The 22,767-nt window shown below is 41.2% G+C and overlaps 1 protein-coding gene across 1 annotated transcript; it reads left to right on the top strand.

Annotated features, from left to right (window-relative positions):
- Positions 1-10,276: 10,276 nt before the first annotated feature.
- On the top strand, positions 10,277-20,779 carry fam151b (family with sequence similarity 151 member B; the record flags this gene model as incomplete). The annotated part of the gene is made up of 5 exons (XM_080040118.1): positions 10,277-10,397; positions 12,337-12,496; positions 14,283-14,506; positions 15,579-15,714; positions 20,173-20,779. 5 exons carry the CDS (start codon positions 10,277-10,279, stop codon positions 20,309-20,311), a joined length of 780 nt encoding a protein of 259 aa, XP_079896244.1. The 3' UTR covers positions 20,312-20,779.
- Between the last annotated feature and the right edge of the window lie 1,988 nt (positions 20,780-22,767).

A 22,767-nucleotide genomic window follows, 5' to 3' on the forward strand; every position in this document is an offset into this window, starting at 1 on the left:
ATGATGGCTTTGGAGGTGCACCAGGTGTTATAGTTTTCACTCTCAAAAAACGTAGGCTAACTATTTTTACAGTGAATAAATGTAAACAAATACTGATAAACTGCAGGAGAAACAAAAACTGACCAGGTGCCTCATCTTAACATTTTTCTTAAATGTTTTCCTAAAACTAAAAACAAAAGATAGGATTTGCTCAGGTCACATGTAACATAAGATACATTATTATCCTGTGGGCCGCTGGCCCTCTCGAAAGATACTTGCCACCATGCCTAACAACTTTTCTGGGGAAACCCTGAAGGAATATACTGTATATGCACATACAATACTAGATGAACTATAGATTAGTTCATTATTGGTTTGGATGCAAACATGATTTTTTTTGGAAAGAAGAAATGTATAAAAAAAAGGTAAATGTAAGTTGTTTAAATTAAGTGTTCCACTAGTTCCCATAATGCAAATTATTATTATATTATTAATTATGCTGTCAGTTCTTGTTAGGGGTGGTGGATCTGAGTCTTCCCCAACACCAGAGTTCGAACTCTCGGGCATACAGTTTGTGCTGAAATCTGGGCTAATTTCCTATAGGGGAGAAAAGAAAATGAAGCTGCTACCTAATTACCTACAGTGGAAACAGAGATATGAAATATACTTTGTCATAGCATTTGTCTAACGCGTTCTTATTGCCTATAATGCCAAATCACTCCCTACTTGCTTTTATTTTAAGAACAGCCTGTCATGTTGAGCCCCTTTGGTGTGTGGAGGCACCATGGGACAATGTATTTTTTTGTATACAGTTTACAGACAAGATATCATGGGTAGATACTTGTTTTTATTGACAGATGAATAATACTTATTCTATTTTTAACAATGGCGTCAAATGTCTGATTTGCGACATTAACATTTAGGTTTAGTGATATCCTACAGCTTGCACTCAACACTTATTTATTGTGTTCAAACACCCACATCACAAACATAGTGCTATCAGTAGCTGCATACTCACATAAGTCATTTCTAAGGCTCTCGGAGTATACTGGCTATAGAGGTGGGCAGTACACCGTTATCGACACCGTCACCGAATATGGATTTCACAATACCATCATGACATCATAAACACCCACACTTGACTGACTCCAGGAGCTGACAGTGAGCTACTGAGACTCCTGTGCTGCTCCACAGCTCTGAAAGCTCCATTTTGGAAACTCAAATGGTGCTTAATCTATTGATAATAGACTTGTAAGTGTTCGCACACGTGTAGACTACTATTCCGTGGGGAGAGGATCATGTATCCCCGCTGACGGAGCAGTCGAGCCACAGAGCTGGACAGGCTAGTGGGGATAGCAGCCGAGCTAGCTGCAGCTAGGCTGCTATCCCCACTAGCCTGTCCAGCTCTGCCCGGCTCAGTCGCCGTCTTCACGGGTGTCACTCCAACCATCGATTACTGCCGCTGCACGCTAAGATATGAATAGCAATAGATGAAACAATAGTAGGGCAATTACATTATTTTAAATGTTTTTTTTAAGGAAGTCCCATTAACAGTAAATAATATTACATCGACAAAAGTGACCTGGCCCAGGTAGCAGCTAGTTTGTTATAAAGCCTGTAATTTCAAAATCTTTAGTTTATAAGAATGCATGAAAAACTGTTGGAAAATTATCATACAACCCATCCACTTAAAAAGGTGCACTATGTAATTTTGGGTGTGTCAGAAAAGTGACATTTTCTAATCACTGAATGAACCAACTTTCCTCACAGGAAAATTCCCTGGAATACTGTTTGAAGTTGGAATGCTTCCTGAAAAGTTACTGTTTCACTGTTGTTGTTTACAGCAGCTGGGCCCACAATTTGGTTTACAAACATATTCTAGTCTTACGTTTGGTTCCAGGTTCTTCAAAATGATTTAGTTTTGATTTATGATCATAGAATATTCAATACTAAGAATTACATGTAGAGAAAATATGTTTTGTAAACTAACTGCAGGCTCTGTGAATGTAAACAAATCCCCCTCATCTGAAACTGCACAGTGCACCTTCAAGCTATTTTATTATAAACACATTAAATGTACACTCAACAAAAATATAAACGCAACACTTTTGTTTTTGCTCCCATTTTTCATGAGATGGACTTAAAGATCTAAAATTCATTCCAGATACACAATTGTACCATTTCTCTCAAACATTGTTCACAAATCTGTCTAAATGTGTGATAGTGAGCACTTCTGCTTTGCTGAGATAATCCATCCCACCTCACAGGTGTGCCACATCAAGATGCTGATCTGACATCATGATTAGTGCACAGGTGTGCCTTAGACTGTCCACAATAAAAGGCCACTCTGAAATGTGCATTTTTTTGCTTTATTGGGGGTCTGGGGACTCAGAACCAGTCAGTATCTGGTGTGACCACCATTTGCCTCATGCAGTGCAACACATCTTCTTCGCATAGAGTTTATCAGATTGTCAATTGTGGAATGTTGGTCCACTCCTCTTCAATGGCTGTGCGAAGTTGCTGGAGACGGCTTATGGTGGAGAAATGAACATTCAATGCACGAGCAACAGATCTGGTTGACATTCCTGCTGTCAGCATGCCAATTGCACGCTCCCTCAATGCTTGTGGCATCTGTGGCATTTTGCTGTGAGACAAAATGCCACATATATATATATATATATATATATATATATATATATATATATATATATATATATATATCTAAAAAACTGCACTGGTGATCCGATCTTGAAGTGCTTGCAAAAGTTAATATGAATTTCAACCCGGTTATGCAAACTGAGAATATTACTTTTTCCTCATTGGGAGAAAATAAGTCCCTGCGCGCTGGTGTGCTCCGACAGCACCGTGCGCGTCTCCCGAGGGGACTACTGAGCTGAATGTTGCGTCGCGCTTCCAGTATTTTCGGGTTGGACATCGCCCTTTCTTTTACCCAACAGTCCGCAATGAAACGGGCTGTGGGGTAATGCCTGGTCCCGCATATCTATTATAAGTCCGTTGCGACTTCCACAGGAACACAGCGCACAGGCTGAATTTATGAATTAAAGTATGACAGTTGAGTTCTGTCCAGGGTTTACGCTAGACAAAATTGGTGCCGGTCATGTGACCAGGTTTCATTAACGGTCATATCGGAAAAATCCAGTTCCAGTAGGCCTATTGATAAGCAACTACTGTATATAAAGATTGATATCATCAAGGCATGTATATTTTTAGCCTACTGTAACACCCGGGACTTTAAGAATCTAGTAGTAATAAAGGCAAGTCAAGTGTACATCATATACTCCTTTAATTTGTATCATATGGACAGGGAAAACAGTGACATAGCATCTCTGCCAACAAACAAACCAAACACAACATTAGTACATCCTAAAAAAGTCATTCCTTGAATATAAAATACATTATAAATCCTAAAACATCTCATACCTTCCTTGCAGTAAGTTTGCAGGGACCTGGCGTCAACAAGTGCCTCCCGAGCCCGAACGCACCGGCCCAGCCCGCTACAATCACAACACAAATCACACGTTTATCAAACACACCACACATCGGACCATACCAACAAAAGCATGCTTAGTCGCACTCTACTCACAGTTCTGTGTGCAACGGATCGGCTTCCCCGCACGCTGCCGAGTCCCGGCACTGTTTACAAACCCAGGAAGCTGCCATATTGACATGACGCTCCCCCTTTATTAGCGTCATGAACCTACTGGCTCCCGTAATACAGGGAGTAACCGCGCCCAGGCTGTTCAGCCACAATGCCCGGACTACGTGCGTCATTTTACCATTACATCCCCGAGGGTATGTTACACTACTATATTTAAATGTGGGCTACTTTCAACAGGCAGTGACGACAACACAATTCAATCAAAGCACAAAACATTTAATGTGCCGATAGGCATATTTTTCACTTCAAAAGCAGAGGAAATAAAACAGCAGTTTTTGCCTAGAACTTTGTGAAAAATCGACTCAACGCCGATTTTCGACTCGTAGCCGACTGAAGTCTCAAAATAATTGTATTATTATAATGATTGTTGTTGGAAATGGAAGACGTCAGACGCAGCCGTATGCGAGTTAAATGTGTGGTTGTGAGCGCACTGCAGGAGGTTCACTTCTGCTATGTGTGTAGCCTACATGAAAATGTCAGCTTCACAAATGGTTTGGAGATTTTTTTCAAACAAATGAGAAAATAGTGCAATGCAAATTATGCAGCATAAAGTTATAACACCCATTTACGACTGGGATGTTTATAAAAAAGCCTTCGTCCGAGGAAAGCAGCGTTTCACCGTGACACCTCGCCAGTGTGAGAGAGTGAGCCGATGCGCAGACAGACTCTGTGGTTTGACGACTAAAATCATAATCGGGGATATTCCGCCCGTAAGGGCTGCCAGGGCGGGAAGGCTTCCGCTATCTGATTACATTTATCGAGCCCGAAAAACATAGTGCCATGTCGCCAAACTGACTGCGCAACCGGAGAAAAAGTAAAGTGAAACAGCCGCTTCCCTCCGTGAGATGTCTACAGCAAACCGATATACAACCAGTCACCACCGTCACATGGACAGCGTTTAAATAAAGCTTCTCTTTATTACTATCATTAGAGCTTTGGTGCAAATTCTGAACATTACGGTGGCCGCTGTCTGTGGTGCTTAAAGGAAACCTCCGATCGCAATTTGTTTGCCCTGCCGCTGCAAAAAGTCAATGAATCGACTGATTTGTCGATATATGCCTCTGACACGTCTACACGCAAAATAATGAGTCGTTCATATAAAACAAACTGGCTAGTCATATTATAAAGTGCGGACACAATTATTTACGCTGCAAGTCAGAAAGCCATAATAAAAAATCAAAACGACAGTAGGTATACTGGCTTACAACAGTAGGCCTGCTGCCTGCAGCGACTTACCTAGGCTACTATTATAGCCTACTTTAAATAAAGTTTAGGTCTTTTCTCATATCAAATACTCTTTGAAAAAATAATTTAAAAAATGCACTAATGAGTTTAACAGTCTCTCTCTCGCTCGCTCTCTCTCCCTCCGTTTCGGCTGAGCCACGGGCATCAGCTGTCTCTCCGAAGTCAGTCTTCTTCATTGCAACTTACGTGAGACTGGCCGCTTCTTGGTATTAAGAAGTCATTCTTATATATAATATGTCCTTGTTTTGCTGTGGCTTAGGCTTTGATTTTCCCGCTTGATGTCGCCGTTTTTGTAAACAGTCCATTCAATCAAAACGAGAGCGCGTCATGCAGTTTTTTTTCCTTTTCCTTTTCCTTTTACGCATTCGCTACAGTCTACACACAGTTATTGTTTTAAATTAATGAAACATGGTTTTCCATCTATTCAGTAGTATTAAATAGTTGAAAATCACTGTAGCATGTTTTAAAACAATTCAAAGTGTGAAGAGTGAATTATTTCAACCAGACAATCTGACCGGAGACAATTAGAATTTTCGGTCATTTCGGTCGGTAATTACCGGACAACGGAAACTCTGGTTCTGTCACTATCGAAATTGTTATGTGTCATTTCGCATTTCTTAGTGGGCATACGGAAATGCTGGAGCTTTCTTAGTGGGTATACTGCGTATACCTGCATATCACGTAGACTACACCACTGATGTTGACTCCTCATTTGACTTTAAACAAGCCTACGAGAGGTATCCTAGAGAGGGAGAGAGAGAGCAAGCCAGCAAACATTAGGCATACAGTTTAGTTGTACCTGTTGCACCATGCAGACCAATATGATGCATGCACAGTGGATTTTTTAATCCGGCTGTGTTCTGGGACCTCCTACATTACTCTGCACAGAGTGATAAAATGGAGCATATAATAGGCATGTTTACATGCATTTGCTAAGTTGCATAGATCAATTGACCCTCCACTCAGTTTTTAAAGAGGACCTATAATGCTTTTTCAACTTGTATGACCTATAAATGTTGTTATAATGATTTATAGTCATGTTTAACCATACTAAAGTGTCAAGTATTGACTTACATGCATTTAGACGTATTCCCTGCTGACCGTCTCGGGTGGCTGTGCAGAGCATTAAACACTAGGGCAGACGGTCGCGATTCACTTGTTAAAATTTCCGGGATTCGTTACGTAGAGAATCCGGATTCTGCCATGTATGGTAATGCTGCAACATGCTCAGGCACGCTCCGGCCATGCCCCCAACTGCCTGCTCAAATCTGCCCGCGCGCCGCTGAAAGTGTTCCGGAAGGAATGTAACCAATCACAACGGAGTGGGGTTTGCAGGAGGGGGGCGAGGGGGCGGAGAAGGACGAAGCCTAGTGTTGACAGGGAATGCTGAATGCGCCCAGATGAGAGGAAGAGCTTCCCGAAAATCTACATGTTTTTTTGTGCTGTGATTCATGTCAGGTTGCTCTATAGGAGTCATTAATGAGAAAAATAAGACCAGAGAAGTAGTATAATAGGAGATCTTTAAACTCACCCTATATGGAATTCTTACTGAGTAAATGAAAGTGACAGTTCATGTACTGTAACAGTAAACAAGGTTCCAAATATCTGATCAATGCATTCAACATCAAAAGCATTTCCAAGCCCTGGGGAGCTTTGTGTCTGTTGTGGGTTTCTGTGTACTATTGCTGTCCTCTATCTGGCCAGAAGGCTATCTCTCTGCTAACAGAGGGGGATTTCAAACATGTGCATCTTCTTTGGACTTTGCTATGTTTTTAGGTCTGGTTTATTACGTCACATTTGATAAAACATTTTTTTTAATTCAGTCAATATTGTTATATAGCAATGAGGGGCCAAGCTGGCAGTTATTAGAAGTCAAAGGAGGTATCTAGAAATTAAGAGAACAATTATCAAAATATGCAATAAAGGTGTGGGCCCATAAGAGAGTTCTACTAATCAAAACTAAGCTCAGTCTATGCACCCATCACATAATGCCAACCTCACACCAAACCACTTCTCACAGAATTTGACTGTTGCAGACAAATTTCCAATGTCGGAATAAAATCATGAGGGTTTACTTTTGCTAGAGTTGTGGTGTGCTCCCGTCATCTCAATCGTTTGAAATGCAATATCTCACAAGTTCTTTGACACATTTTCTTCAAACTTGGCACTTTCTTCAAACTTGGCGAGTCGATAATGTCCTCATAGGATTTGAAAGGTCAAATGTCAAGGTCACGGTGTCAATGACTATTATTAATGCAATATCTCATGGAAGCATTGACCAGTTTTCTTCAAACTTTGCACATTTGTTGACTCTGACTCAATGATGACTTCATAAGATTTTAAAGGTCAAAGGTCAAGGTTACTGTGACCAAGTCTTCATATTCATTCAGCTATCCAGTGTAGTGTCAGCTTTTGTAGTTTATATTAATTCAATGCTTTTCCATATTTCATGCATCATTCAACGTTTCAATCCCATTCAGATGTATACTTTTTCAGCATTCAGCCCTAAAGCTTCTTAAATATCAGCTTTTACACTGCAATTTCTTTGAGGAATTGCATTTCTGGTTATGTTTACACACACACACTTTGTCAGGAAAAGGTCCCCACCAGTGCAAATTAGCACGACGCAATACCGTCTATGACCACTATCCCTTACACACTTTGTCAGGAAACGGTCCCCACAGGCAGATAAGCACACTGCAGTACCAACCCTGACCACTAGGGGCACACCCAAAGTAGTGAAAAGTGGTCTCTTGGGGCCCAATTTTTTTTTCAAAGAAAAAAGCACCAGGCATATCAGCAGGCTGTTTTCTATTGATTGCAATGCTCGTGCCTGTGGGGCCCAGGGATCGGGCCCCACCGGAAAAATTGGACCCCACCGTGTAAGTGAAATCTCAGGTGTTGGGCCTCACCGGAATAGAAAAACGCGCACACACACACACACACACTAATGATTATGCCGGTATTCCCTTCACCAGATTAAACACCCCTAAATTAATATCAGGACGTTTGTGTGTATATATAGCCTGCCAAGTTCATTTGTTCCTTGTTTAAACCTGTTCCACTATAACGTTTATGTGTTCATCGACCCCTGCACTTTAGTTATGGCAAAAAAAGACCAAAAGCCGATTTACACAATTCCCAAAAGGTTTTACTTTTCACCAAAAACCTTCACACCATATATTACCTTAAAGGCTCTGGTTTTAAAGCATGTTACCCTTTGACCCCTGCTTATCTCCAGATCTCCCCCTGTGTTGATCCCCTAACGACCCTTACAATTGTCTCTTCTAATTTTATCCTAGGTTAAGTCCAGATTTCAGACCTTTATCCTTGGTAAGTTTTTAGAAAGGAGGAGATTAGATAATAGGTTTTTAATTATTCTGGTGGATGAATACCTCACATTTACCCCTAGCTTCAAAAGACTACTGTTAAGTCCTCACTAAGTTCATACACCTGGATGAGCTTAGGCCAATAGATAAATGCAATTCCCTCCTAATTCAAGGAGTGTGTTTATGGGATGTGTATTCTTTGTTATCAGTAGTGTAGCCGTAGTGTAGGTTTGAATTGCTTACCTCAGAGGCGCCGCGATCTCTTTAAAGAAAAACCCTAATTAGGTCCTTGTTCCCAACACTAAACTAAAAATTCAGGCCAAAGAGTTATAGCGTTTTCAAGAAATTTTATTTAACCAATATAAAAAGATTATACGTTCACAATATAAAAAGAAAAGATAAAATAAAATGAAAGGAAGGAAAATAAGTACCTACTCTCCCATTAATGTGGTTAATATATGTAGAGAAGAATAAGACTTAACTTATGTGTTGTATGTCTTTTGTTCACATTGAATTTAGTTCATGAGTTCTCCCATTTTCAATCCACAAGAGATCAGGAGTATTCTCATCTCCAGGTTTTTTTTTTTAAAGCTCTACTGTCTACACAACTTCAATAGTTCTGGGTGTTGGCCGAACTTTCAATCTTGTCATATATATTTGAATATCTTCAAATGCTATGACAAGCTTGATTTTGCGACACAACAATCAGGAAAAGTTGGTTCAACAGTTTATTTGGTTGATCCACAAGAGATCAGGAGTAAAAGTTTGTCCACTGTCTACACAACTTCAATAGTTCTGGGTGTTGGCCGAACTTTCAATCTTGTCATATATATTTGAATATCTTCAAATGCTATGACAAGCTTGATTTTGCGACACAACAATCAGGAAAAGTTGGTTCAACAGTTTTTCAACCTCAACTCCATGCTATTCTACAACCTGGTTCATCAATTAGTTCCCATCAATAACCCAAATGGTCCCTTACCAAACTTCTCAGAATAGAAAAGGAAGAATTGGTTCCGAGCCTCTTCCCCTTCTTGAAAAGAAAAAATAACTGCTCTCAATTTTTCTAAGTATTTTGCACTCAAAAAGATTCAGAGTGTTTCTTTCGAGTTTTTCTTCTAAGTTTTTCGTCCATGCTAAAAGAACAAAAAAGTGGAACAGTCAACTTCCCCAAAAACCCTCAGCCGCAGACCTTCTTGCTCAAAACCCTGGCCTTAAATAGTCTGAAGACAGAGAGAGTGGGTGTGTGTATTAGGAGGGGAGAGGGTGGGGGGAAGATGAGGGTGTGTGTGTGTGTCCAGCTCAAGGACCCACTGCCCCCCTTGTCTCTCTCACCCCTGACCTGTCCCAGGACAAGCCCAGACATGCCTTTTCAGAGAGGCCTTATGAATTCACAATTATGTATATATTTCAGGATAAAAACTTGAATACAACACTTTTAGTGATTCTACCTTAATATTAAAGGTCACTTGTTACCTTGCCTGTCTTATTCAAAATATCATACTTTTCCCTACGAAAACAAGAAATATACATTTCACATTCTCCTAAGAACAAGATATGTACAATGAAAAGTTGCAATATTCTTGCCTATCTCAACACACACACACACACACAGAAACATTGCAATACACGTTGTCTCCCTTATACTTATTCGTGTGTTTGTATTTTTTCTTCATAAATGGATATGTTTTGTAGGGCTATTTTTGAGAGCCACGGTTGGATGGAGCGGTAGGCTATAGTTCAAACTCCTGGTCAGTGGGTGGCGGTGCTGCACCTGAAAGCGGCTCAGTAGGCTTACATCAGAAGAAGACGATGCGGAGGACTCCTGTGTTTTCAATTCGCAATACTGCTTTACTTTTCCTGGGAGTTTTTACGGTTTACGTCGTATGGAATTTAAAGGGTAAAACAAATATAATGGGAGAAATTGCATTGTATGAACTATTCTCACTCATGTTGTTCGTGAAAGCAGTGTGTGAGATTGTAGAATGGCGGTGAGTGTAAAGCAACTGTTCAGTGTGTGTGTGTGTTCGTGTTCGCAGGGAGGATGAGTGACCGGACGCTGGACTATTTGTTGAGTCGGAGTCATATAACGCGGAGGGACGGTGCAGAGGTGAGATGGTTGCACGCTGTCAACAGCAAGAGCAGGTTGACGGAGAGCCTCACAGGTAGAGACACTCACCTGTCACCGTCTGAGTCCATCACTGTGTTCCAACTTCCAATAGTTCTACTTCCATACTATTCAGTTGCCAGTTAAATATTGAGAATGTCCCAACAGGCAACATCCGCATCAAATGCAGTAGCATAATATGCCACAAATACCACGATGACATGTGAAAGTTGTTCTCCTTATCCGTGTCTTCCAGTCCAATCAAGAAGATGCTGTGTGCTCTGTTCAACCAGGATCAGTCTGTAGGCCTACTCTGTCTGTAGGCCACCACACTGCCTATTAGACTGTAAGCATGTGAAGGAGGCCTACAGCTGAAACTATCTCTGCTTTCCAATCCCCATACTTCCATACTATTTAGTAGGCTATGCAGAAAAATATTTAAGATGTCCCAATACATGCACGTCAATTGTAGTATTCTGAAAATACATAAATAACCCACTAACTCCAATACCATTTTGGAGTATTCGTCTTTATTCATGACATTTCTCAACATGATGAAAAAAAAATCTTCCTTATCTGATTTTTTTTCCTCTCCTGTGGCCCTTAAACTCTTCTGTACTTTAGTATGTAGTGAAGTAAAAAGAAAAATTATGTGATTTGGAACGCAGGGAAAGAGTCAAATGTTTTAAGCAAGACCAAATTTATCCTAAGCTATTTTCTTTAACCGATTTAATCGTTTGAATAATTGTGAGGGTTTCTTGCTTTTCTAATTTTTTTTAGTTTTTTATCATTGTAAATCTCAAATATTTGTGTTTTTGACTGCTGTTGGGCCGACAGCAAAATACATAGTAAGACATCACTGTAGGCTCTGCCAAGCTGTGATGGACATTTTTCTTATCCTGACATTTTGTAGACCAGAAAACTAATGGATTAATAATGAAAGAAATGAGCAGATGAATAGTTAGTTTTAGCCCCAGTGTGGAGATGTATCAGTGCAGACAGGGACACACTGGATCAAAGCCTATAGGCTGTGTATTAACACCAGATTATTTTTTCAGCGATTCACAGTACGGACCGGAAGCAGATTGCGAGGAGATTTTCAGTGATTTGACAAAAAGTGATTTTGTCAAGAAAGATTCTCCAGAATGACTCCACCTTTAAAGTGTGTATTGGAGGTTAAAAATATTTCTAGATTTATACATAATCTATTATGGACATCCCCATTGAAAAATAATATTGGTTTTTCAAAACATAAGAATGTTTATTCCGAGAGCAAAGTGGCTGTTTTGAGCTAAGCTCCTACAAAGTTCTTTTTTCGAAAACTCGTTTTGAGATGCGGAAGTAAAATTGTATCACAAAAACGGCCCAAGAGGCCACTTGTAGTGTAGATATATATGAAAAAATATTAAAATCTTTTATTAGAAATGTTTACCTATATGATTCTTCACTGCAGTATCTAACTTCCAATACACACTGCTCACAACTACTGTGCACGTACATGGCTCCCTCCAGCTCAGCCATTTTGTTGCTTTTATCAGATTCCACATAATGAAGTTGATCCGATCATAAAGCAATACAGTGGGACCACAGTGACAAACGCATGTAAAGCATTAAATTATATACAATTATTTAAGTTTTTAAGTAATTCAAGCGAAAGGAGCCTGACCAAGAACTGAGTGTGAATATACTTTTCACTAGGTCGAAATTTCTGTTATAAATCCTTTTTTGGGATTGGGCTTATGTTTTAATATTTTGAGAAGCTGGACTTGATTTTCATGAGCTGTAGCGCTAATCAACCAAAAAAATAATAATCACAATAATTAAAAAAAATAAGTTTCCATGATTTTCAAACCTTTTGAGATGCACCTGTATGTGTGTGTGTCTGTGTGTGTATGATGCTGTGTCAGAGACACTGATTTGTCACATTGTATTTCATTACAATACATTGACAGCATATACAGAGACATACTGTAGTGTTGTTCTGTTTTAACCCTTAGGTCCCACTCATATGATTGAGGCAGACATCATCATGAGAGGACATGATACCAAGGAGCCAATCATGGCCCATCCCCCTGACACAGATAGTGACATCACACTGAAGGAGTGGCTGGAAGCAGTGAAAGCACAAGACAAGGGAATCAAACTAGACTTTAAGAGGTGAGAGCCAACGCATCCTCCCTGTAGACAGTGTATGCTTGTGTGTATAACGACACATTCATATGAATCCATATATCCATTAATTGGCGAAAGATCTAATCACATCGATGCTACTCCCACACATCGATGCATATCACTGTCTTTAAAATATGCTTTTATTTTGACAATCTCCCGTCTGCACGTCTGTGAGTGACGTGAGTAAAGTGAATAAAATGGTAAAAAGTTTATAAAAATGTAACAGTTGGTATTAAGAAAGCATGATATCGTCTCATATTGATCGCAGTCCTGGAATCGAAATTTAATCAAAGTTAAATCGCGGCATACTTTTTAATATCGGCAAATCGGCACGTATGTTGTTGTCCAATTAATCGATCTTAATTCCAGGGTCATGAAATTCCTTGACTTTTTTTTTCCAGTCCTGGAAATTGTTTAGAAATAACTGAATGTTTTGGAAAAGTTTTGAATTACATTTTTATTGAGCCATATTATTGTGAAACAGGACTACCTACTTTGAGCTACTTAAATAAGGTTATGGAAATTGTGTAAAATCAAATGTAATGGGAAAGTTTTAAAAATGTATTGGTATGTACAGTATGTGTGGGGAACCCTGTAGGGGAAGGTGGGGTGATTTGTGCAACTTTTTACTCAAAGTGATTTTAAAGTGAGGCCTTGACAGTTATGTCTCCAACTCAAATATGTACATATATTTCAGGATGTTGTGCATCCCTGGCAATAAAAACTTTGGATCTGGAATAAACTGTTTAAGAAATATAGCTTTCGGAAAAAAAGTTGTCTTGTCGCACAAATCACCCCACAATGACAAAGTCACCATCATCATCTTTCTGGCCATCTGAACTCTCATCAGTGGTGTCGTTAAGTGGAATTGAGATGTCACTCTCTTCTGAGCTACTGTAGACAATCACTTTCTTTTGGTGACCAGCGTATACAGCCATGCCACTGGCACAACTCTCAGAAATGTACTTTGCACTAGTTGCTCCGTGCTTGTGGAACCAACTGCCACCTGACAAATGTGATTCCCCCTACATTTCTGCCTTTAAATCAAGGCTCAAAACCCATATGTACACCCTGGTGTTTCCTCCCCATTAACCTCTGCACTACTTACTTACCTCTGCACTACTATCTGTGTTTATGTGGATGTATGGGCTTTACGTCTTTTATTTTGGTTATTGTTATTTTACCTTCATTGTTTACCTACTGAATGCACTATGTACAGCACTTTGGACAGTGCAAACTGTCATAAATGTGCTTTTATAAATACATTTTACTTACTTACTTACTTATAACTCACCCAGGCCCTTGCGCACAAATCACCCCATCCCCAGAATTTTGGATAATAGGCATGATGCAGCAATTTAGGGTTGACATTGTGCTAACTATATAGACTCAAAGTGTAGCATACCAAAGCACTAAAACATGTGTCAAATGTTTTCAAACGTGTCTATAATTGTTCAGACACAATAATCAAAAAACCTTGATCATGGAAATTTTACTTTGAAAGGCAAAACACAGTTTTTTGAGCTTAAATGTGCTTATATCTTATTCCTTGTGTCTCCCTTCTTTACAGGATGAGTCAAATGGATGGCTCTTCTTAAATATGTGGTCACATTTCCAATTTCTTCCACGGTTTTCTAGAAACAAGGGGTTTTGCAACTTCCAAAATGCACAAATCACCCCACCTTCCCCTATATTGTACTGTGATGGAACCAGCGATTTCCAGCCCTAGTTGTGTATGTGGTGTGAACCCTGTGCTATCCTGTCCACTCAGCCTGGAGGCAGTGTCTCCCTCTGTGGCCCTGCTGGAGGGGGAGCTGCTGGCTGAGCCGGGGGGCCGTCCTGTGTGGATCAATGCTGACATCCTCCCTGGTCCTGGGGGCCAGGCCACACCTCTGGAGCCCCAGGCCTTCCTCTCTGCTCTGGACAGTCTGCCCGCTCACAGTGTGCTGTCTCTGGGCTGGACTACAGGATGGACAGTGGGGACTGAGAACCCAGGTGCACACACACACTTCACTGCCACTGCCTGTGCTTACATGGAGACATTTATTCTACTCAAAATAGAAGAAAAAAAGGGGATTTATTTTGATTTCATTCAGATTGAAAAGTTGAGAAGACACAGCAAGCCAACAGGAGGCCTTTATGGTGCTTGTTAGTACTTGACCCCCAATACTGGACCTTTGAGGTCAATATCAGTATCAATATTTGAAGGCCTAAATCACATGGTATTAGCAATACATTTTGGACAATGGAAAAGATGAAAATCAACAATTGTCTGTAAGCTTTCTGATTTCCCTATCCTGTGTATGACAACAACTGAAGATGCAGATATTCTCAAACAATGGTTTGGTTAGGATTAAAAATAAGAGCTCTGTATGAGTCCTTTTTTAACCCATTGATGACGGCTGCTGCGCGATGCCACATTGGCTCTCCTGCCTGATGCTGCATCGTGCAGCATTATTACTTTATCTAATTTTCATGGCATTCCCAGCATTGAATGCACTGTCATTGGTTCAAATACACATGAGGTGGGTTTTGTTGATTTTTTTAAGACCACGTGACCACCCAAAAGTTGTGTGGTTTGCCGAAAATCATGTCAATCAAAAAAATTAAAAATTAAAAAAATAATAAAAAAAATACGCCAGCTATGTCGGCGACAGAACAGTTAGTGGCGTTTGGTGCGCAGAATCAAGGTCTACTATAGACTACTGACGAAAATCACACAACACATTGCATCTATTTATTAACAATATTTAATAATTTTTTAATTCATCTAATTTTGACGATTTTTAGAAATATTTGTTGGTTTGTAAGCGCTAAGGGAGCATGTTTAAATAAAACATGTGAACCTTAACTTTTAAATGTATTTTATTTCATGTTTCTATGTGCTACACAGGCTTAGATATTAAGGTTTTGGTAGACTTGACAATTCGTACTATTTTTTCAGAAAGCCCTCAGGCATTAAGGACATGCATCCTAGATTGCCATAGTCATCAATGGGTTAAAGGCTCAGACAAGTCTGAACACAGCTGATGACTGTAGTTTTTGTTTTTGTTGTTCTATTTTGCAGGTTACAGCTGGGATATGGTGCGTGGTATGGAGGACATCTGTAGAAGCCTTGAACATCCAGTCACCTTCCCAGTGCGAGCAGCTCTCCTGGCCCAGTCCTTCTCCCAGCTCACCTGGCTGCTGCAGCAGTCCCACAGGTCAACATCACACCGTTACATCCTCCTTCTCTTACCTCTGTGTTTCCCATAAACACGGCACGGCAAGCCACCAGCTTCTACATACTGATAAGCCTTAGTTTTGGAAGGCTATACACACATCACAGTTAACCACCAGCACTTAAAAGTATAGCACCTCAAAATAATAAATGATCTGACTTACTGGTTGTTGGATCAGCTAAACCTAACCCTGCACTTGACAATAGTCTTAAGAATAAAATGCACAGGCACCATTGTGATGCTCTTTAAGTGTTCACTTCCTGTTGCAGCTACTGCTTGCAAGAAGGCAGAAAACACTGCAGGCAAGTTTGACTAGAAAATATCGAGTAATAATAATGATTTTCCATCATTTCTAGCCCCCACCATGCTGTGCTTTGATTGTGTGAAAGGTCCTGATATCAAGACAACAAAAGCCCCTTTTACACAGAGATTGCGGCATATTGACGGAACAACATCACTCCAAAATGCCGGCTTTGCTTGCTTCTGTGTTATTTACACAGAACCAAGCAACGCCGGCCTGCTGGCGCATCAGTAGTCCCTTTTACACAGCGCTCCGGAATGAAAGAGGTGCTTGTAAACAGCGTCAGGTGTGACGTAAACATTTAGCGCCGCGCCGGTCAGCTGCTTTACAACAACAACAATGGCCGGTGAATTGAGAGCAGAAGTGCTGGAGCTTGCAGTAAGAGGGCCGTATTTTACTGTCCCCACGATGTGCCAGTTGATCTCGCTACGCGCTGAGTCCAACATCACTGGGACAGTTAACCAAACTGACTAAATCAATCCGACCGCTTCACCTCTGTGTGTGTGTGTGTGTGTGTGTGTGTGTGTGTGTGTGTGTGTGTGTGTGTGTGTGTGTGTGTGTGTGTGTGTGTGTGTGTGTGTGTGTGTGTGTGTGTGTGTGTGTGTGTGTGTGTGTGTGTGTGTGTGTGTGTGTGTGTGTGTGTGTGTGTGTGTGTGTGTGTGTGTGTGTGTGTGTGTGTGTGTGTGTGACAGGTTGGTTGTGAGCGAGTCTCTTTGTGAGGGCAGCGATCTGCCAATCAGACATACACATACACACAGTGTGTGAAGTCACGTTACTGTAGACAGAAATAAAGTGTGGATATACGCTCAGACTTAGGATAATAATAGCGGCGGCGGAATGTGTTAGCAAAACAGTAGCTCTGTGGCTAACAGCTGAGCCGGAGCCTTCAGTCAGCTGAAGCAGACAGTCTAGCGGGGGCGAGCAGACTATTCCTCCGTTACTAGGTCGACCTTCAAGCTGAACAAGAGCCCTCCGCTGCGCGTCGGGCTCCTGCTTCAGCTTGTCGGTCTTTATTTCTAGCAAGTGACCCGTTCGCTATACTTTATCCCTTACTTAGCCTAGCCTAGCTTTCCATTGTACAACTTCTCCTGGGCAGAAATAGACTCATACACTCTGCAAAATTAAGCGCGGGGGTTTGGATTGAGCAACGGACCTTATGATCAGCTAGATTATACACCGTTCCTTTTATTTGGTGATTTTTACGGGACATCAGGCCGCCGTGGTTAATGTTAAACACACGTCCTTCAACTGCTAACATGGTCGCATGTTTAGAACGTAGGCTATGGAACGTCAAACGCCCCCCTGTTCCGCAACAACAAGCTGGAGCATTTAAACAGAGCGGAACTGATCGTGTCGGGAATCTTACTACCCCCCGAGGTAGTAAAATTCCCGGAACGATCACTCGCACCTTTCTTCCCTCGTTCCGCAACTGTCGCATTTATACAGCAGCAGGGTTCTCAACTTTTGGAAATTGTTTAGAGTGAGACAGAAGCGGATTTCCCATGCGAGCGCGCGAAGCGCGCGAGCGAAATTTTATTGTGTTTATTTATTAATTTAAAGCATAATAATGGTTTTTAACACAAGTTCAGTTCAATATAATTTCTTTGTTTTAGTTAAAATATAGCCTATTGTAGTAATTTTATGATGAAAGTATAACTGGATTAATACCAAATGCCAGACTAGTGAGATGGGTGTAGGCCTAGGGTAGTTCTTCGGGGTAGTTATTTCAGTAAAACTCTTAGTTCAGTTCAGCAAATATGGATACTGGATATTACTGATGCTCGCTGTTGTAGCTTCGAGTGGCAGATTTTGAGGCCTTCAGGATAGGGGTTTTCTGGCTCCCACTTGAAGCACTGTGGCTCCACACCAGCCATTTAGACCATCATAATGGAGGACAATGTTCCTTCTAGGGCTAGTCTGTTTCTGGTGCTGGTGAAGACCAACCATGGCGAAGACTCTTTCGGCGTCCGCATTTGAATGTGGGAGCACTAAAACCAACTTGGCCCCTCAACTAGTAGGTGAAAAATCGAAAAGCATGTGCAAAACAAAAGCATTATTAGCTATGTCTTATGGGCTTCATGAGGGGCCTCTAAGGCCCCCACACACATACAGGAATAAACTTTCTACATGTAAATTATATACTGTTCATAAAAAGTAGCTTTCCACCCTGTATCTGTTGCAATGGGCCCCTCCATCATATAACATGGGTCTGCAGACCAATCTTCTGAAATGTTTTTACAGTTGCAGAGTAAAGAGTGCTGCCTGTTTAAGAAAAATAATGTTCCTTCTGCAGCTCAAGATTTGATTTAAATCTAAATTTTCCAGATTGATTTTTCAGATTGATGCATTTTACTTTAAAACTGTACCAATTTTCTTCCAGGGGGGCATGCCCCCGGACCCCCCAACAAGGTACAGGATATCTCCCACAGTATCCCAAAATCCTGTGGGAAACACTGACTCCCTTAATATGTTTATGCCAGTAAACGTATGTATCTTTGCGGAAAAGTCAATGTAACTGACTGGATAGGGAGGGGGGCGGGGGGGCTTTAAGAGTATGGGCCTATTATCTCATAATCCGTTTATGAACCAACTAGTTTCCACAATCTTTTTTATTTTTGCGGGGAGCATGCACAAGCATTATTCATAGAAAAAAATAAAAAATAAATGTGGGGGGCCCACACAGGGTCTTGAAACGGGCCCCGAGATCGTTAGGACCGCCCCTGCACGCTTGTCGTGTAGCCTGACGAAACGCTGCGCCTTCTCTCTGCCCGCTCGGCTCTCGCAGAATGCATTAGTGGGCGCAACAAACGCCACGGCCCGTGTGAAACGGCCTTAACTACTGAACGAAGGAAATCAAATTAGTTTTTCCCCCAAAAAACGAATGACTTTTTCCCCAAAAAACGGGACAAATTGTGTCCCGGGAGAGATTTTTCCTTCCTCGGGACAGCTGGTGAAAAAAGAGAACAATTTCGGGAAAAACGGGACGGGTGGCAACCATAGATAGTATAAATAAGGTGGCAACACTAGGTGATGGTGGTGAAGGCCAGGATTTATCGAAGCTATAGGCTATATATAAAAAAAATTGTTTGGCAGAGTTATAATTTGCGTGAGAAATGCAAGGTGTGGCGTGGAGCGTGTGAATTGCCTGAAATGCGTGTGTCTCACTCTCATTGCGTGAGGGTTGAGAACCCTGCAGCAGGGCGGAGGGCCGAAAGGCCGGCATATTCCCGGCTTTCACTGGCTGTGTAAAAGTGGCTAAAGATCCCCAGTTGTCAGAATAGCATTGAATGTAACGCTGTATGTAGCCACTCAAGTTTGTATCTTAAGTTTTCACAATACTATGGCATTCTTCCTATCAGTTGGGTGTTTAAAAAGCTCCTCTTAAGCTGGTTTAAATACCGAATGTGGAAAAAGTATCAAATAACTTGGGGGAGAGGGGTGTTGTGTATCAATAATGGGTTTCAACACAGATATTGAGGTCGGTAGGTCATCTTTACCTGGTGAATAATGCAGTTTCAGGGGGATCTGTTTACATTTGCAGAGCCTGCAGTTACTTTACAAAACAAATGTACTTTACATGTCATACTTTCTATTGAATCATTCAGACTCCCGCCGGTGATAAGACTTCCTTGTGCTGTGTATCTGCAGGAGCTAGCGGCGAAACAAAACAGCTTAGTATGATTACGTGCTTTTAGATGCTTTATGCATAATGTATAAACAGTCCATACTATTAACAATGAATTCATGTATGTACATTCCAGAGTTACTTATGGCTTATCGAGCCTAAGGCTTCTTCCGTCACCCTTCGGACAACACAAAGTAAGATGTATGATGTGAAAGAGATAATTGTGTATTGTGTGGAATTGTCCGAAAGAATAATAATAATAATAAATAAATAAATTAGAAAGGAAACATTAAATAGACAGATTTCTGAACAGAGTCTTGTGTTACATATCCGGTACTGCAGCCAGACTCTACTATTCAAGACAGTGTAGTTGCATTCAGATGTCGCCAAACCCAAATTCCTTCCTTGTGATGCTTTGAATAAACGAAAATGATTTCTGACTTAACAATGTTAATAGCTTAGATAAAATGTACCTTTTCATTAAAGGTTTGTACTTTCCCCATGTTGTTGACAGGTACACTCTAACAGTGTGGACGGGTCAGAATGACCAGTTCCCACTCCAGGACCTGCTGCCTTACAGGAAAGAGTTTGACCTCAGTAGGATCTACTACGACCTGCCAGACCTTATGAGGACACAGCTAGCTTTGACTTGACCAGACGCTATGTGACAGTCCACCAGGAGCACACCGTGACACCGCTGTGGGAACCATTGCATTTGGAGAGAGGTGGAAGTGAACTGTAAATGGACTTCACTATAGTGTTTTTCCCTGGTTGTTCACAGACCCAAAACGCTTTACCTTGTTTTGAACACATTCACCCAATCACACACACACATGCATACACCTATAGCAGCAGCTACCACGCAGGGTGCTAGCTTACTATCCGGGAGCAATTTAGGGCTCAGTGTCTTGGCCTAGGGATGCTTTGACATATGGCGGGGAAACAGGGGATCGCCAGTGGACGATCGCCCTACCCATTTTTCCACTGTGACAGCTGTACGATCAAGTAAGATTCAATCACAAAATGTAAAAACCCATTTCCAAATTCAATGTTATTCTGAGACGTAAACTGTTTCTTTTACAGCAAATGTTATAATAAGGGGTAACACTTTACTATAAGGTACACACAATCGTTACTAAAAAAATATGTAGTAGGTAATGCATAACTATGAAGTTGTTACTGAAACTATGTAGTAGTTAGTACATTTTGTGTACCTTATTGTAAAGTGTTACCTATAATAAAGTATTTAAAGAAGTGTCTTTCAGTTTTTCGTACAAGTATATGACATATTCTGCTGTTTTGTATTTGAATTGCTTAAATAAAGCACTTAGTAAAATGAGAGTGGGTAGTGCGGACACATTTCCTTCACTGAGAGGCGAGCGGGCAGAGAGGAGGCGCAGCGTTCTGTCAGGCAACACAACAAGCGGGTGCACTCCTGTGAAAGTATAGCCTATTGTAGATGTTTTTAGTTATTTATTCTATAGTAGTACTTCTTTGTCCTCCAACAGGTGCATTTCCCCAGGACACCCTCTATTTGTAAAAACGTGTATGGCCGTTAAGGTTGCACCATGGAGGGGGCCCCGCTTAGCCTGGTGCTACCAGACCATCGTACTTTATTTAATTTGTACAGAAGGTCTGTAATTGGCAAACGTTCACTCACTTGGAGGCGGGTGTCTGTTGAAGTTTAAAAAAAGTTAAAAACTATTGGATCTGCCCAGTGCCACTCTGGATTAGCCAACCAATCGCATAACGTTTGGTCATCACGTGTGTCATGAGTCGGCTTCTGACGGTGCGTTCCACTTGTACAGGAAACTCGGAAATTTCCGACTTCACTACATATTGTAGTCCAGGGGTGGCCAACCAGTCAAAGACTAAGGGTGTATTCACACTGGGAAGGTCCGCTAGTTCACTTGCTTTGGTCCAGACCAAATAGAGTTTAGATTTTTTTCTTTTGGTGTGGTCCACTTTCATATTGCCCCTTTTGCAAGTGAACCAGCATTACGAAGCAAAACCACACGTGATCTGAGGTCATTCATTCATTGGACAGACATTCTGGGGTGGAGAGAAGCAGGAAGCACGAAGTGAAAACTGCGAAATATATAACTGATACGATATAGGGTTAAAAATAATAAATAAATAGGCCTACATCTAGCCTATAAATAAAATAAAAAAACATAAAATTATTGTTGTTTCATATGATTATAATATGTAGGCCTGTGTCAATGATGTGGCTTGTAGCCTACGATGTGAAACATAATATGTAGGCCTACTGTATTTTTGCTGCTGGACGCACGGCTCGCGAGGAAATAGGCTCATGCTGACACACAGCTGATATAGCCGTGTGTCAGCTTTGTGTGAGTTCGGCGCAGCTCTGCTCCAAACTGACACGGGGATAGTATTGACGGTCCCGTAACATGGGAAGCAAAATAAAAACACGCACTTCATACAATGCGCAGCGTGAACCTGTTGGCACTGTGCGGGAGACGCTCCCCTCTCCTTCATCTGATCGCTGAACACATCAGCATGTTTACACGTCCTGTCTATCAAATGTAATATATTTGCTCGGGCTCCCGGTCAAACCACAACTAATCTTCCCAACAACGGCAACACTTTCCCATAATGTGAAGCTGACGGTGATTTATTAAAAAAGAAAAGGCACAGTGCTTCCTGCAATTGGGTCGGATCGAGTCCGGACAAATTCACACCACAAACGAACTGCAGCAGAGTGCGTATGGAACCGCATCGAGACCACCTCTTCAGCTTGGTCTCGGATCGTTTGTTTGGTCCGCCCCCGAGTGCGATTGCTGTATTCACACATGTCTGAAAGATGCGCACCAAAGGTGGAAGTGCACCTGAGTTCGTTTCAACCGAACTAAACACGGCATGTGTGAATACACCCTAAGAGCCACATTTTTTACTGTGTTACTGCAAAGAGCCACCTCGTACACACGGGTACACATGAACATCCCCCTATCCCTTCCTCATACACACACACACACACACACACACACACACACACACACATATCTCTGCTCAGTCAGATTTACTGTAAATGTCACAACCAAAATGATAATGCAGTAACGGCCTTAACTATGTTTCACCCGTTTCA

The sequence above is a fragment of the Ammodytes marinus genome (genome assembly GCF_949987685.1).
Source record: "Ammodytes marinus genome assembly, chromosome: 2".
Lineage (NCBI taxonomy): Eukaryota > Metazoa > Chordata > Actinopteri > Uranoscopiformes > Ammodytidae > Ammodytes > Ammodytes marinus.